This window comes from Trematomus bernacchii, unplaced genomic scaffold (genome assembly GCF_902827165.1).
Source record: "Trematomus bernacchii unplaced genomic scaffold, fTreBer1.1, whole genome shotgun sequence".
Taxonomy (NCBI): Eukaryota; Metazoa; Chordata; class Actinopteri; order Perciformes; family Nototheniidae; genus Trematomus; species Trematomus bernacchii.
In genome coordinates, this window is record NW_022987342.1 from 8,500,255 (window position 1) to 8,514,360 (window position 14,106).

Here is a 14,106-nt window from a genome sequence, read left to right on the forward strand (position 1 = left end):
TTCAAAGCCCTAAATGGGCTGGCTCCGGCCTATATAGCTGAACTCCTCCATCGCTACACCCCAGCCAGAGCTTTAAGGTCTGCTGACCAGCTGTTGCTGATAGTGCCCAAGACCAGGCTTAAAACCCGAGGGCACCGAGCCTTCGCAGCAGCGGGCCCCAGGCTCTGGAACACTCTGCCCCTCCATGTGAGGTCGGCCCAGACCCTAGGGGTTTTTAAATCATCACTAAAGACTCACTTCTTCTCTCTGGCCTTCTAGTCAGAGCGGAGCATGACTCCTGACTATTCCCTGTGTTTTTTTATTTTTATATTTCTGTTGTAAATTATTGTCTTTTATTGTGATTTTAGTAATGTGTTTTTATTACATGTACAGCGCTTTGGCTCGACCAAAAATCGCTTTTAAATGTGCTATATAAATAAAAATTGATTTGATTTGATCGAGGAAACAAAGCTTTCGATTAAAGGTAACAGGTGCTGACTAAAGACCTGTGTTCCAGGATGTACTGTACTTACATAACATTTTACAATGAACAACGTGTGTTTCAGTCTGTGTTTCTTTCACTGATTGGAAAACAATACCATGGTGGCCTCCAGGCTGGAGACAGAGAATTAAGTACTTATTGTAGACTTTTTGGAATTTCTGTAACCAATCATTGTCCCGTATGTTCCCTGAGGATATGTTTGACTGACAGGTTAATGATAATACTCAAGGCATTTTTCCAAGGAATACCTCTGGAATGATACATATGCCTGCAGCAGCTTCTAAAAATACCTCCACCATCCACTGCCAGAGTAAACTTTCAAGTCTGCTTAGTTCCACTGCCTGGGTCTATTTTGGGGAGCTCTACAGGCTTAAGAACTGGGTCTGAAGCTGCGCTATGAAAACAGCTCCAAAGGTTCACGGGCCCTGTTCTGCCTCTGGGCATCCACAATCCCACAGCTGCGCATGGGAGGCCCTGCGTGAGTGTGTGTGTGTTAAACCTGCACAGTAGCTTACAGGAGGCATGTGACCTCCACCCTACCTCAAGATGTACTCCATCACAGGTGTCCCAACGCTTTAACAGGCCTCGTGTGGAATCTGCCCCCCGTCCCATCCGTACAGTCGTCTGGCCATCGCCTGGTAAATGAAAAGAGCATGAAGCACCACACCTGCAGATGAGATCATAACAGTGTCTGTATGCATATTATACAGGCTGCAGGTCAAGCAGAAATCAAATAAGCTCTCAAGTGTGCAGTGTAAACAGAAAGAATCGGGGTCACAATGAACACAATCAATTAACAAATCCAAAACAAGTACTATTCAGGTTGAATGGACAGAGATGTGCTAAATCCTACAGGCTTTGGATTGTTATCTTTAGGGACTACACTATTACAACTATTGACCTGGGCGGCTCTCAAACAATGTGAACAAGAATGCAAAGTATTTCAGTTCTCACAACAAGGGAGCGGTGAATAGGGAAACCTTGATTTTGTCAAAAGCTTAGTGGCCCGTGAATAATGCAACTTACGGTATGGTGACATAATACATAATTCCAACATGTTTTAATACATTTAAAGGCTGAGATTGTGACTTTTTAGAAAATAAATTGGGGTAAACTGACAATGGCACATTTTAGACATGCCGTTTTGTGCTTTTGCTTTTATACAATTTAGAGTTTGAAGGTAAAATGTGAAATCTTATTTAGCTGCACTGTAATGTCTTTTCTCTGAATGGGATGCCAGTTATCGAGGAAAGACGTTTCTGCTGCTCTATGAATAAGTGAGAGCCGAGCTGTGACAGCTCAGTGCGATGAGCAACAGCATCGCGGCAAGGCACAGCTGGAATGAGCAGAGGGTGGGGGTGCGATTCTGGAAGATTCTACAGGAATCTGCGAGTGGACCCCATTTCATTCGTTTTTTGTGGGGACTGAACTAAGCCACAGCCGTGGTGGGGACTAATGGTTTTAGGGTGAGTTTTCTTGCCATTACTTTAGTAAACATGCTTACTTGTCACCATTTAATCAATGGTAATGTGTACACATCTCCAGATGTGTTCGTTTAAGTTGACATTGCCTGCTAAGATATGTCATTTTCCTCTCATGTAGGTAGCTAAGCTAAGTAACCAGACCAGCTAACGTTAAGGGAATTGATTAGTCAATCTAATGACACAGTATCCAACACATAGCTGCTGATATACGAATTACGGTTTAAATAGCGCAGGTTAACTAACTCCGCCTGCTGCTCACTAGCTAACTTAGCTAACACATAGCAGTGGCTAGCTCACATAACTAGCTGCATGAATACATGCTAACGTAAGCTTGCTGGATAAGTTGCAGCACCATACCAGTCAGTACTAACGCCAACTACCAGCGCTATTTCCTCTATTACAATATCCAAATAGTCATACATTATTTGGCATTTCGTACGACCTAAATTAAAATGAACGTTGTCCTTGAATGGCTTGCGAGTAATACCGTTATCCAACAGTCTGCCCTATCAGAGTAACGTTGAGCTAACGTTGTTTCTAGCCAGCGTCCTCATCTGAATCTCTTTGTTTTGTGTTCTATATGAAACACCCTGTCCACACGACACATCTCATTACTACACACACAATGATATCATACTAATGTTAAATGTGTTTATTACAGAGCTCATGACTGGAATAGACTGATACCTACTCCTCACCGCAAAGATGTCAAGTAAGGATCTGAGAGTGTTTTGCCTAGTTGTGATATGAAGCTTTCTGATGATAATAAAACCTCAAATACATCAGACCTGCTGTTCCCATGTTAAGTGATATATATCATAGCACTTAATAATAACAATTTATGTATCAATTATTTTCAAATTGAGTAAGGTCTAAATGTTATTAATTTCACTTAGTAATACCGTTTTTTAGAAGACATCACTGGAGAATAGCTAAGACTAAAGTTGGAGAACTGGAAATGACCGGCTGTTTCACTGGACTAATGCTGATGTTTCATTTGATTTGGACCTTTTCTTTTACAACAGAGAGGCCATCCCATGCCCCGCCCCCCCCTCCTGCCCCTACAACAGTAAGACTTTCTAAATAACACCATATAGTATCTTGGTTTCCCGCGTTAATATGATGTTGCGGTTTGAAACTTCATTTTAGAACACGCTACATAGATGTTTAAAATATGTTTTTCAAAGATTCAGCTTTTTTGTTGAATGCACAACCTGTGGTACATAACTGCTTTTGAAAGATGACTTCCTTATAGCCTCAGCATGAATGCAATTTTCCTGCTTCTTTTATTGGTTTCTTTACATTTTTTGTCATTTGTTTTTACTTCTTTACTATCATTTCTCATTCATATTCTCATTTATTTCCATCAGCAAATTTCCAACAGTTCCGGGTTTGTAGGGTACAACCCATACAGCCATCTGGCCTACAACAACTACAGACTGGGAGGAAGCCAAAGCAGCAACAGTCGGGTAACGGTAAGAATATTAGCACAGAGAAAACAAGGTGCCCAAAAATGTCAGGCCGATCCCAATGTAGAAATTAAACCCTGTGACAGTTCGAGTTAAGTTTGACATAACACTCAACAGTCCGCTTGCTTAGTCAAAGAAAGACATTGCAGACATATCTTAGAGCTTTCATAAGATTGACCTTGCTTTGCAAAAGCGATAAGATATATTTTAGCATTTCCTCTGTTCAAAGAGCATCTGCTGCAGAATAGTCAGTATGAAAAGCCTAACTCATTCTCTTGCGGATGAATCCTTTTATGCATGTCACCCTAAACTCCCTCTGCTGTCTCCATCACAGTGCAGGCTGGCTTACAGTCCATCTGTGTGTATTCTAACACCACCTGCCTTTCAAAGTCTGCATTTCTGACAGCCATGTAAAGTAACACATGCCATCAGTGTTGCCATGGTATTACAGACTCACTGCATCGTTGTGGCTGCTGAGCAGTAATTTAGTCGCTGCATGCAAGCTGCGGCCAGCTTCCTGTGATAATGGCAGTATCGTAAAATCTCAGCTTTAGTTCGATTTTAGTTCACTTTTTTTCATAGTCAGCGCTATTTCATTGTACTCTCTAGGATTCCCAACTCGTGCATGGCCTCAAACGGTCTTTAATTAAATCAAGTTAAAGGGATATTTCGGAGGGTTGTATGAGCTGTTTTCATTTGGAGAAACACACTGTGTTGACGAGGACCTCAGCAAAACACATTTTAGCCACGAAAAGAAAATGAGGATCAATTTAACTACATTTTGAATATTTGTACCACTGCTGTCAGACAGCCCAATGTGATTGCTAACTGAAGCTGTGCAAACTGTAACTTTACCAGAACATTGGAGTTGCTCGTCTACTTCTGCCTTGATCAGTACGTTTGTTTGTGTTATTGTGTAAATATAAACTAACCCTATAAAAAAATCTGAATGATCGAAAATAAATGTATTGTGGCAGTGGTAGACCAGCAACTCCAGCATTCTGGATTTGAAGAGATCCTTGGCTTCAGTTCCCCATCAGAAGGGGCTGTCTGACAGAAAGGGCAAGTGGAAAGTGAACACCTTTCCACTCCAAAACTGATGTGGGCTAAAATAAGTGTTGCTGTTGCCCCTATCCTTTATCTTAGTTTATGTGCTGGTTCTCCTTGAACTTGGTTGATCACCATGTACTGTAATAATTCAGTCACCACCACTTCCAAACATCCAGAGAGTGGTGCAGTTCTGACGTATCACAAGGGCTCTCTAAACAGACATTGGATTTTGGAGTATTGTATAAAACAAGCTATGTGGCAAACACACTTATCATTCTTACAAATATTACGCAACTTTTATGGTTTTTGAAGCGTTAAGGTTATTGCATGAAGTAAAAATCGAATCACGGTCACATGGCTGCGCTAAGCTAAAACCGGCTAATGTTCAGCGTGATGATGTTTTGTAGTCTTATTAAGTTACTTGTTAGCATCCCCCATTTTTATGACACCTAAAAGCTTTGGACATTCATGTGTGAGGTATTTACTGACGTATTTTATGTTGTGGAACAAAAAAACCTCTTACGCTTGGGTTAACCACATAAGTTTGTATTTTTAAGCTTTTATCTTTTTTTTTAAATATCTTTTTTTGGATTCACATAGTAATGATATAACATTTTGATTAATTTGTCAAATCATTCTATTAAGTGATCCAAAAGTTGCAAACTCAATAACAAACAATAAGTTAAAAAAAGATAATAATCCAAATAAATGGAAATAAAATAAAAACTAAAAACAAAACAAAATAGTATTACAGACCTTTTTTCAGGCCTCTACCTAAAATCACATTCAAACAACCATTTACTTTGAGGAGAGGGAACGGAAGAGGTCAAATGACTTATTTGGGGGTTTTAGGACTCGTTCCTATACTATTCTATTCTTTTAATGGAAGTGATACGAAATTATGCATTTTATTTAAAATTGCATTAGAAGTTCTCATTTTCATATAGCTTTATGTCAAATTACACAACCATGCACTAGGGATTGGAACGATTCATCGAATATTCGAATATTCGAAATTATTCAGGTATTCGAATATGAGTTATGAATATTTTTATTGTAATTATTTTTTTTTTGGGAGGGGTGCCTAAGTTGATTACATATTATCAAATGGAATAATTCAATGTATACGACAGTGCCATAGCTAAGTGTGTTAGGTCTAAAGGTGTGTTTTGCTCCGCTCACCGGTCCCTCACAGCGGGCAGAGCTGCAGGTGCTGATCTCTCTCTCGCGCCCGGTTATACTTCACTCGCGTTTATGTCCAAATCCATCAGATCTAGTTCTAGCTAACGATATGGCTGCTGCCTCCCTACACGCAGATCACGCAGACTCAAACCTCATCTTATGCCCAAATTCCAGCTGAGAGGGTCTTCTCTACAGCTGGCCTGATTGTGAATCGTCTCCGCACCCGCCTCTCCCCTGAGTAGACATGCTCATATTCTTAAAGAAGAATGAGTATTGAATAGCTGCATTCTGTGCATAGGCCCTGTTACAGGTTGTTGATCTCTGTTGTGATAGGGTTACGTTACCCTAACCCGTTATGTTCTTCGTGTATGATCCCTCTTTCATTTAAAAACCAAGTTATGTTTTAAGCATGAAAGCTGTAGGCCTATAGCTGTCAACTGTTCAAACTGTGATCACCAGTTCAATACATTTGACAAATTCGACTTGGTTTCTATACTTATTTGAACATGTATTTATTTATTTTTCAAAATTAATTTGTTTTTGTTTTTTTATAGGATATGTACATTTCGGTTAATCGTTTTTTTCGGGGTCGAATATTCGAATATTTGCTTTCAAATTCCCATCCCTACCATGCACCAGCATCATAACCTGTTTTCAGCCTAGCAACTGTGTTTAAGTGGTTGCCAGATAAGGCTACAGTCACCATGCCTTAGTGTGATTCTTTTTCTTTCTACAGCAGAACTCCTCTGGAATAAATATCCCAAAGCCACCCAAGCCGCCTGATAAGCCATTGATGCCATATATGAGATATAGTCGTAAGGTAAGTACACAGTGTGAAATTGCTGGCTTGAGCACATATTATTGACCGATTCTTTGCCACATAGTAACCAATGTAAAAATTGCATTTAACTTCAAAACATTATGACACTAAAATGAAATGTTTCAGTCGGACTAATGGGCACACAGAGCGTTAATATTAGTCAAACTGTTTCAAAATGTTAAGCTGACATCAACTCTTGCAAACACCCTAGCGTTTAAGTAATCATTTACTTATTGTGATGCTTAATATTTGTATTAGCTGTGTGAATATGTAATCATAGCAAAATCAAATATAAATACATCAAGAAACAGGAAGTCTTCATTTCATAGCACTGGCGCAGCTTGTAATGCGCTGGTTTTACTGAGAGAGCATCTTTGTCAAAGCACACAGCCTCCTCTGGTTTGTGACCTCTCTGCTAAGAGATACCCACCTAAAGAACCTCCAACCCAACCCCACACCCATGTGTGGTTCTCATCACCAGGTTTGGGATCAAGTAAAAGCCTCCAATCCTGATCTGAAGCTATGGGAAATTGGGAAGATAATCGGTGGCATGTGGAGGGACCTCACTGATGAGGAGAAACAGGATTATTTGAATGACTACGAAGCAGAGAAGGTTAGTTGTTTTACAAGGGGTGTCTTTGGGTTTTGATTCTGATGGGTGGTAAATGTAGACCAGTAGATGTATCTCCACATGACTCCATACTGTTGTGGTTCCCTCCTGTCATCATTCCTTTCCTTCTAACAGTATTTTGTATTAATGGCCCGCATGTCAATGTGGCCTGCTGACAGTCTTGTACTTTGTCATTGAAATAAGGAGCCAGCTTGCAATAAAAAAGCATTTCAATAGACTTAAAGAACTTGTATATTCAAACAAGATACCACTGACAGATGTAAGGGCTAAGCCCACATTTCCTAAAATCCCAGAAATGCAATGTTTAATGTAGTATTTGAAATATTTCAAATGAATGAAAGCATTTCAAAAGCGGTAAATAAAGATATGTTTTATCTTCTATAGAGGACTACTGTCAATCATTGTGCCAAGATAACTTTGTCAGTTGATTTAAATTGAAGGAACCTTCACGGAAATAAGTCTTTTGTATATTCCTTTTATCTGATCTAATTATTATTAAACGAGGGGTCCATGTTTTGTCTGCTTGCCATCTCTGTTTCCTCGTCATTCCTGTTCTTTTTTTCACCGTAGATTGAGTACAATGAGAGTATGAAGGTCTATCACAACTCGCCAGCCTACCTGGCCTACGTCACTGCAAAGAGCCGGGCCGAGGCAGCTCAGGAGGAGGAGAGCCGGCAGAGGCAGTCCAGGCTCGACAAGGGCGAGCCGTACATGAGCATCCAGCCAGCGGAGGATCCAGATGGTGAGGCCTCTCAACTAAATGCTTTGGCTCCCAAGGTTTAAAGCACTGTGACAGAGCTGTGATCACTGTAGCTCGACCACACAGAGTTGCCAGTTCATACACCCAGAGACTGTATTATCTCCCCTTACCCCAACCCCTCCAACTCTGCTACAACCAAGATTTCTGGTTATGCTACCATTTGAAATATCATTTCTGCTGTTCATCTGCAAAATGAAGGAAAATGTGTCTTTGTTTTTCCCAACTGTTTACATATTGTAGGTATTCCTGGCATTGGTTTAGACATAATTGCAAAATGTACATTCTTTTCTCTGTTGTTTTAAAAACTCACACACACATGTTAGGCACACAAGCCAGAAGAAGACGTTTGAATTACACCCATCTCAAAGAAATGATACTTGTCTGGGGTCTGGCTGGGTTACAGTGGAAGATAATGATGTACAGGAAAACTACAGATAAAACCAAGTGCTATTTAGAAACACCCAGACCATAAAAATGTCAGAGTCGGTCTCCCACTGGGTTGGGTTCTCGACAGACTGCACGTACGTCAATGATTAAATAAGATTTAGCTCTCCGGGTGGCTGCATAACCTTACAGATTGTGCTTTATTAATAAATACAGTCTTAAATAAATTCCACTCGAAGCTGCTGCCATATATTATTTTTCACTCAGTAGTACTGACTAAATTACAAATATTTGCCGTACACTTAACATTTACAACATTAAGCATGTAAATTACATTGTTAAAGTAGTTAGTAGACTCAATTCTCCTGAATCTGTGACCATAAATGAAGCTTCAGAATGTATTACCTCCCCTGACTGTTTCCTGTTGTGGTGGTGACATACCAGCTGCATGAGCACCTTTGAAACGTTCAACTCTGCACTCTGTTAAGTTTCCAGGGTGCACACATGGGTGCACAGCAGCGAGGGGTTCAGGTGATGGAAGCGAAGCAAAGTTTCGCCACATCAAAGCCCAAAAGGAGTGCCTAGCGTATGATCGTGTTAACTGGTGGAAAGTGCACATTTAAAAGGGGAAGCAACCGGTAAATAAATGTGCAGATTGAGAAACAACTCATGTCATTTCAATAAAATGTATTTCTAAATACAGCTATTATAGTAGTGTAATAGAGTGTAAAAACTGTCTAAAGTAGAGATTTACATGTAGATGGATAAGATTCACTCATTTGGTCTGTTGATGTGCTATCAAATTTCAATTGCTGGAACGTTCATGTTCTTGTTGATCGTCCATAACATATATACTAAAACAACTTCCATAACAACATTCCCTGTCATTTACATAACTTGTTTTGAATTGAAGCACAAATTATATTTGTATTGTTTTCCATACAGTGCTCTCCTGGATTGGATGCTGAATTCTTTAGACATCTCTGAACAGACCTGAGGAGAACTGTATACGGACACAGTTCTCTCCATACATCATAACAGAGCAGAAACAAAGGGATTGTTAAACATAAAGTCAGTTATTGAGGCAGAACTTAAGGTCTAATCACTGTTAGCCTCTACATGTATATTTTATTCTGAATCCATTTGCAAAAAATCATCCCGTGTTTAAATGGCGGCGAAGTATACATTTAAGGCAAAGAGTAACATTTGCGGACGAATGAAAATTGCAGATTACATCTTGAAATTGTCCACTTACCCTCAAGTTGAATCTACTCTACGTCATAATTAACGGCTTGTCCCATTCACCTTACAATAACGGTTCTGCTTTGCTTAAGGATGTATTTTGACATAATGGACTGTACTTAACTCTAACTCTGCATAAATATTGAGCAGTATCTCTCTCATGTTTATACTCCGCTGATATAGCAGTGTATGCATCATTTTGATTTGTATGGTGTTGCTGTAGCCTCTCACAGGTGTATGAAAGAAAATAAACGCTGATTTCTTTTTTTATGTCTTCAGATTACGATGACGGGTTCTCTACAAAGCACTCGGCTGCAGCTCGTTTCCAACGCAACCACCGTCTGATCAGCGAGATCCTCAGTGAGAGCGTGGTCCCTGATGTGCGCTCAGTTGTGACCACTGCTCGCATGCAAGTCCTCAAACGGCAGGTCCAGTCTTTGATGGTACACCAGGTATGATGAGGTCTTCTATACTTCACGTAATTGTTAGTTGGGGCTTAATAATGTAATAACCGCGGTGCCTGTGTGTTTCGTGTCAGAGAAAGTTGGAGGCAGAGTTGCTTCAGATCGAAGACCGCCACCAGGACAAGAAAAGAAAATTCATCGAGGCCACAGAGTCGTTCACAAATGAGCTGAAAAGGGTACGGCAGCTTTTCACATCGAATTTGGTCATCGCTTACTCGCACGCAAGCTCATTTGGCAAGTTTAACTGCAGCTCTGGTTGTGTGCCAGTCTACGTCTGCCTTACAGCCACCAGCTGCTGCTAACTCCATCCACATGTTCTGGCAATCATATAGCTGTCATCGTTTACAATTTGTGGCCCCATAATAACCGTTGTTTTGAAATGAGATGCAGCACGGTGCAGTTAAATGCACTGTCAATTGCTCACAGGAGGCGGCGCCATTTAGCCTTTACACTTACAGCACCCATGCACTGAGTGAGAAGACATTTGATAACCTTTATTAAAGTAACTAAGTGCATTTACTCAAGTACTGTACTTAGTACAATTTTGAGAGACTTGTACTTTACTTGAGTATTTGCATTTTTTGCTATTTGTACTTCTACTCCACTACAATTCAGAGGTAAATGGTGTACTTTTACTCCACTACATTTATTTAACACCTTTAGTAACTTCACAGATGTGGATGAATGATGTGAAATATAATCAAGTCTTAAATCAGACTTTAGTTCCACCTGGAGTAAATTCACAAGCTACCCTGCAGTATACAAAGTCATTCAAACTAGCTGCACCTTTACCAGCTTTGAGAACACTTTCATGATCAATCATTATAAAACATATCATATATATTATTCTGAAATGGGCCAATCTGCATAGTGAGTACTTTTACATTTGGTACTTTAAGTATATGTTGATGCTAATACTTTTGTACTCTTACTTCAGTAACATTTTTATTGCAGGGCTTTTACTTGTAACAGAGTATTCCTACACTCTGGTACTTTTGCTTAAGTACAAGATCTGAGTACTTCTCCCACCTCTGGTTATAGAACTCATTAGTTACATACGTAAGTTTTATTGTTTTTCAAACTTGCCCATATATGTGTAATCTATAATTTTGTAAGTATCAAAAAACATTATTCCAAATAACACATATAAATGCTCAGGAGTGCAGCAATTGCTTTCACCATTTACATGTAATGAACTCCCCGGTTGCTGTGCTTTAAAGCTGTGCTGTATGAAGGTGGAAGTGGACATGGAGAAGATTTCTACAGAGATTTCAGCAGCAGAAGAGGCAGCCCGCAAACACATGGCAGACCGTGAGAAGGATGCAGGAGACAGAGGAGCACGGGAGGCCCCCAGCTGTGTCTTAGCAGAAGAAGATAAACACGTATGTGCCACACACGGCAGCAAGCCCAAAAACCCTCTGAGTGAAGGGGGCAACAAAGAAGGCGAGGGAGCAGAAACCAGCAGCACAGAGACACACGGTGAGCTATCTGGCCGTCATGTTGTTTAAGGAGAGATCCACCTTAATTAAGAATTCCAGTATTGGAGATTTTAAAGCCAGACACCAGAGACTTAAGTTTCCAACTTTTCATCAATATAAAGTTTAGAGGCGCACTATAGGCACTGATGGGAGACGGATTCTGTAAGCTTTATTCTATTGGAGTGTCTTCAGTTCCCAAACTGAAAGTGTGTCTTCTCCAATTCATTGTTTCCTGAGCAATTCCAGACAAGATGACATCACACATTTGATATTTAGCAATCTAGTCTTTTGATTTCAGAAAGAAACTTGTATTTTTGGACAGTACTGGACCTCAAGAATAATGAATGTTGAATAAAGGCTTATTTCCCCTGTAACCTCATTTTCTTTGTTTCCTTGACTCAGGGAAGCCAAAATCCTCTGAAGAGGTTGAGGCTCATCCAGGCAGCGAGGAGGGGGCATCGGAGGACAAGGAGAGCGTCCCAGAGGGAGCCATGGAGGAGGGGTCCAGCGACAGTAACACGGGCTCAGAGACCACCTCTGCTCAGACAGAAGAGGCCCAGCCCAGTGAGCCATCAGAGGGGCCCAGCAGGGCGAGAGCAGCTCAGTCCAACACCTAACTGTTTCACCCTCTGATCATATATATATTACACCGTATCATCTCAGTTTGTCAAAGCATATGAAGAACATCCACATGTTTCAAAAGCTTGAGGCAAAGATGATGTTTTAGCCGAGTTTGAAAACACCAAGGCTCCCAGACATGCGCTGAATACAAATTAATGATGAATATAAAGCACTTGGAGCCGACAATGCAATGACCCTGTCCAAAAGAAATGATCAATGGCTGCTACAGTAAGTGTGCCACGTGAAAGCACTATCTTTCCTCCACAGGCTTCTGGCCACTTGGAAGAACCCATACAGGCCCTCATATGGACATATGCACATATGGATACATATCTCTAGCACTAGGTCTGGCAGGGGAAGACAGGCTATTAGAAAGAGAAGGCTGTCACATGAAACAAACATTGTTCAGTGTTATATTTAACTTAGTCCTTTGTATTGTAGTGACCTTGTTGCTATTATTGTTATTTTTGCATGTTGCTATTTAAAAAAAATTAAGTCAGCATACTTGTGAAGCTGGAGAATATTTGTTTACTCTTTGTATCAGTATTACAGTGACAGTATTGTCTCAGGAGTTTGTATTCATTAGTAATAAGTATTTTTGTCATCATTTTGTATCATACTTGTGTATTTGTTGTCAACACGATCATCAATGCTGTACAATGCTTGACCATCTGTGTTCTCAAGTTTGCTAGCTGTCAATCAAATCAAAAGCAGTACGCTTAGAACATTTCTGTGTTATGATCAAATTTGCTATTTTCCCCCGAAAACCTTTTAAATGTACCGTAATTGTGTACACCGTGTAACGAGGTTTGCTTGAACTTACCATGTTGTGAAGCAGCTTGAAGAATATTCATAAACATGCAGTCTTCAAATGAATTTCTTTTTGCATATTTATACCAATAAACTTTTCTACCCTGAACAAGCTCTCAATTGATTGTTATGACAAAATAAATTGATGCAAGGTGACATTTATATTTTAAATAGTAGACTTTAAAACTATTTTCTTTGATAACATTACTTTAAGCCAGGGGTGTCAAACCTAAGGCCCGGGGGCCAAATCCGGCCCGCGACTTCATTTCATGTGGTCCCACAAGAGCTTGCAAAGAATATGATATGTTTATTATACGGTTACATGCCGATTTACAGAAGCACATTGCCCATAAACTACATGTCCCACAATGCATCTGCATTGTTTTTTTTTGTTTTTCCAGAATTTGGCTTTTCTTTTTAAATCATTTTGTGACATGCGCACTGAAGAGACTTGCAATTGTTTGCCCTAGACTTCTGCTTTCAGACGTAGTTAATTATGAAGTTATTATTACCCTATCAGATAATACGGAGGCATAATGTAATATAATACATTATTTTATATATATCAAATATTTATATATTTATTCTTATATAGTCTTATATATAAAACTGGCCCTTTGAGTGCAACCATGATGCTAATGTGGCCCGAGTTGAAATTGAGTTTGACACCCCTGCTTTAAGCAGTCAGTGTTGCAGAGCTCTGTAACAAACACCTATACAAAGTGTGCTTGCATATAGCTATTGGTCCCCTGCACATATAGGTAAGGGAAGTGGGTAAAATGAGAGGGAATGGTTCCGATTTCCTGTTTTCACTACAGAACCAATCTCCTCGTGCTTGTGATGTGATCCAGCATTATTTCCTAAACTTAAACCATCCATGAGATTGAAGCTTTTCTCCTTATCTTTGGTTTTTGCTCTTATAAGATGGTGTTAAGATCAGATTTGACAGTGCTGTAGTTTCAATGTAAAAGATGCCGCCTGCATTGCAACTTGCCCCCCTCTGTATCGTGCGGTTCGCCCTGCCTCAAGTGAAAACAAGATACCACAACCGCAGACACAGGTGTGCAGAAGCATGTGCACATCGTGTGAGTAAGTGTGCAAAAGGGCCTCATCTTCAATTTACTTGTGTCAATGGGTTTTAGACCTTGATTTGTGTGTGATTTATAAGTTATTTTAAAAACATTCCAATTAAAATATGAATGTAGCTGTAAATATAATATGCAGCTGATG

General features: G+C 39.9%; 1 protein-coding gene across 2 annotated transcripts; it reads left to right on the forward strand.

Moving 5' to 3' along the window:
* Positions 1 to 1,779: 1,779 nt before the first annotated feature.
* Positions 1,780 to 12,985, forward strand: LOC117483295 (SWI/SNF-related matrix-associated actin-dependent regulator of chromatin subfamily E member 1-like). Of its 2 annotated transcripts, none has more exons than XM_034131578.1 (11): positions 1,780 to 1,947; positions 2,627 to 2,677; positions 2,991 to 3,034; positions 3,336 to 3,440; positions 6,406 to 6,486; positions 6,968 to 7,099; positions 7,688 to 7,859; positions 9,783 to 9,955; positions 10,042 to 10,143; positions 11,188 to 11,446; positions 11,848 to 12,985. In XM_034131578.1, the coding sequence occupies exons 2-11, from the start codon at positions 2,671 to 2,673 to the stop codon at positions 12,060 to 12,062; spliced, it is 1,290 nt and encodes a 429-aa protein (XP_033987469.1). In that variant the 5' UTR covers positions 1,780 to 1,947; positions 2,627 to 2,670; the 3' UTR covers positions 12,063 to 12,985. The 2 variants fall into 2 exon arrangements, with proteins under 2 accessions (XP_033987469.1, XP_033987461.1); XM_034131570.1 differs by having other exon boundaries at positions 1,781 to 1,947; positions 6,403 to 6,486.
* The last annotated feature ends 1,121 nt before the right edge of the window (positions 12,986 to 14,106 follow it).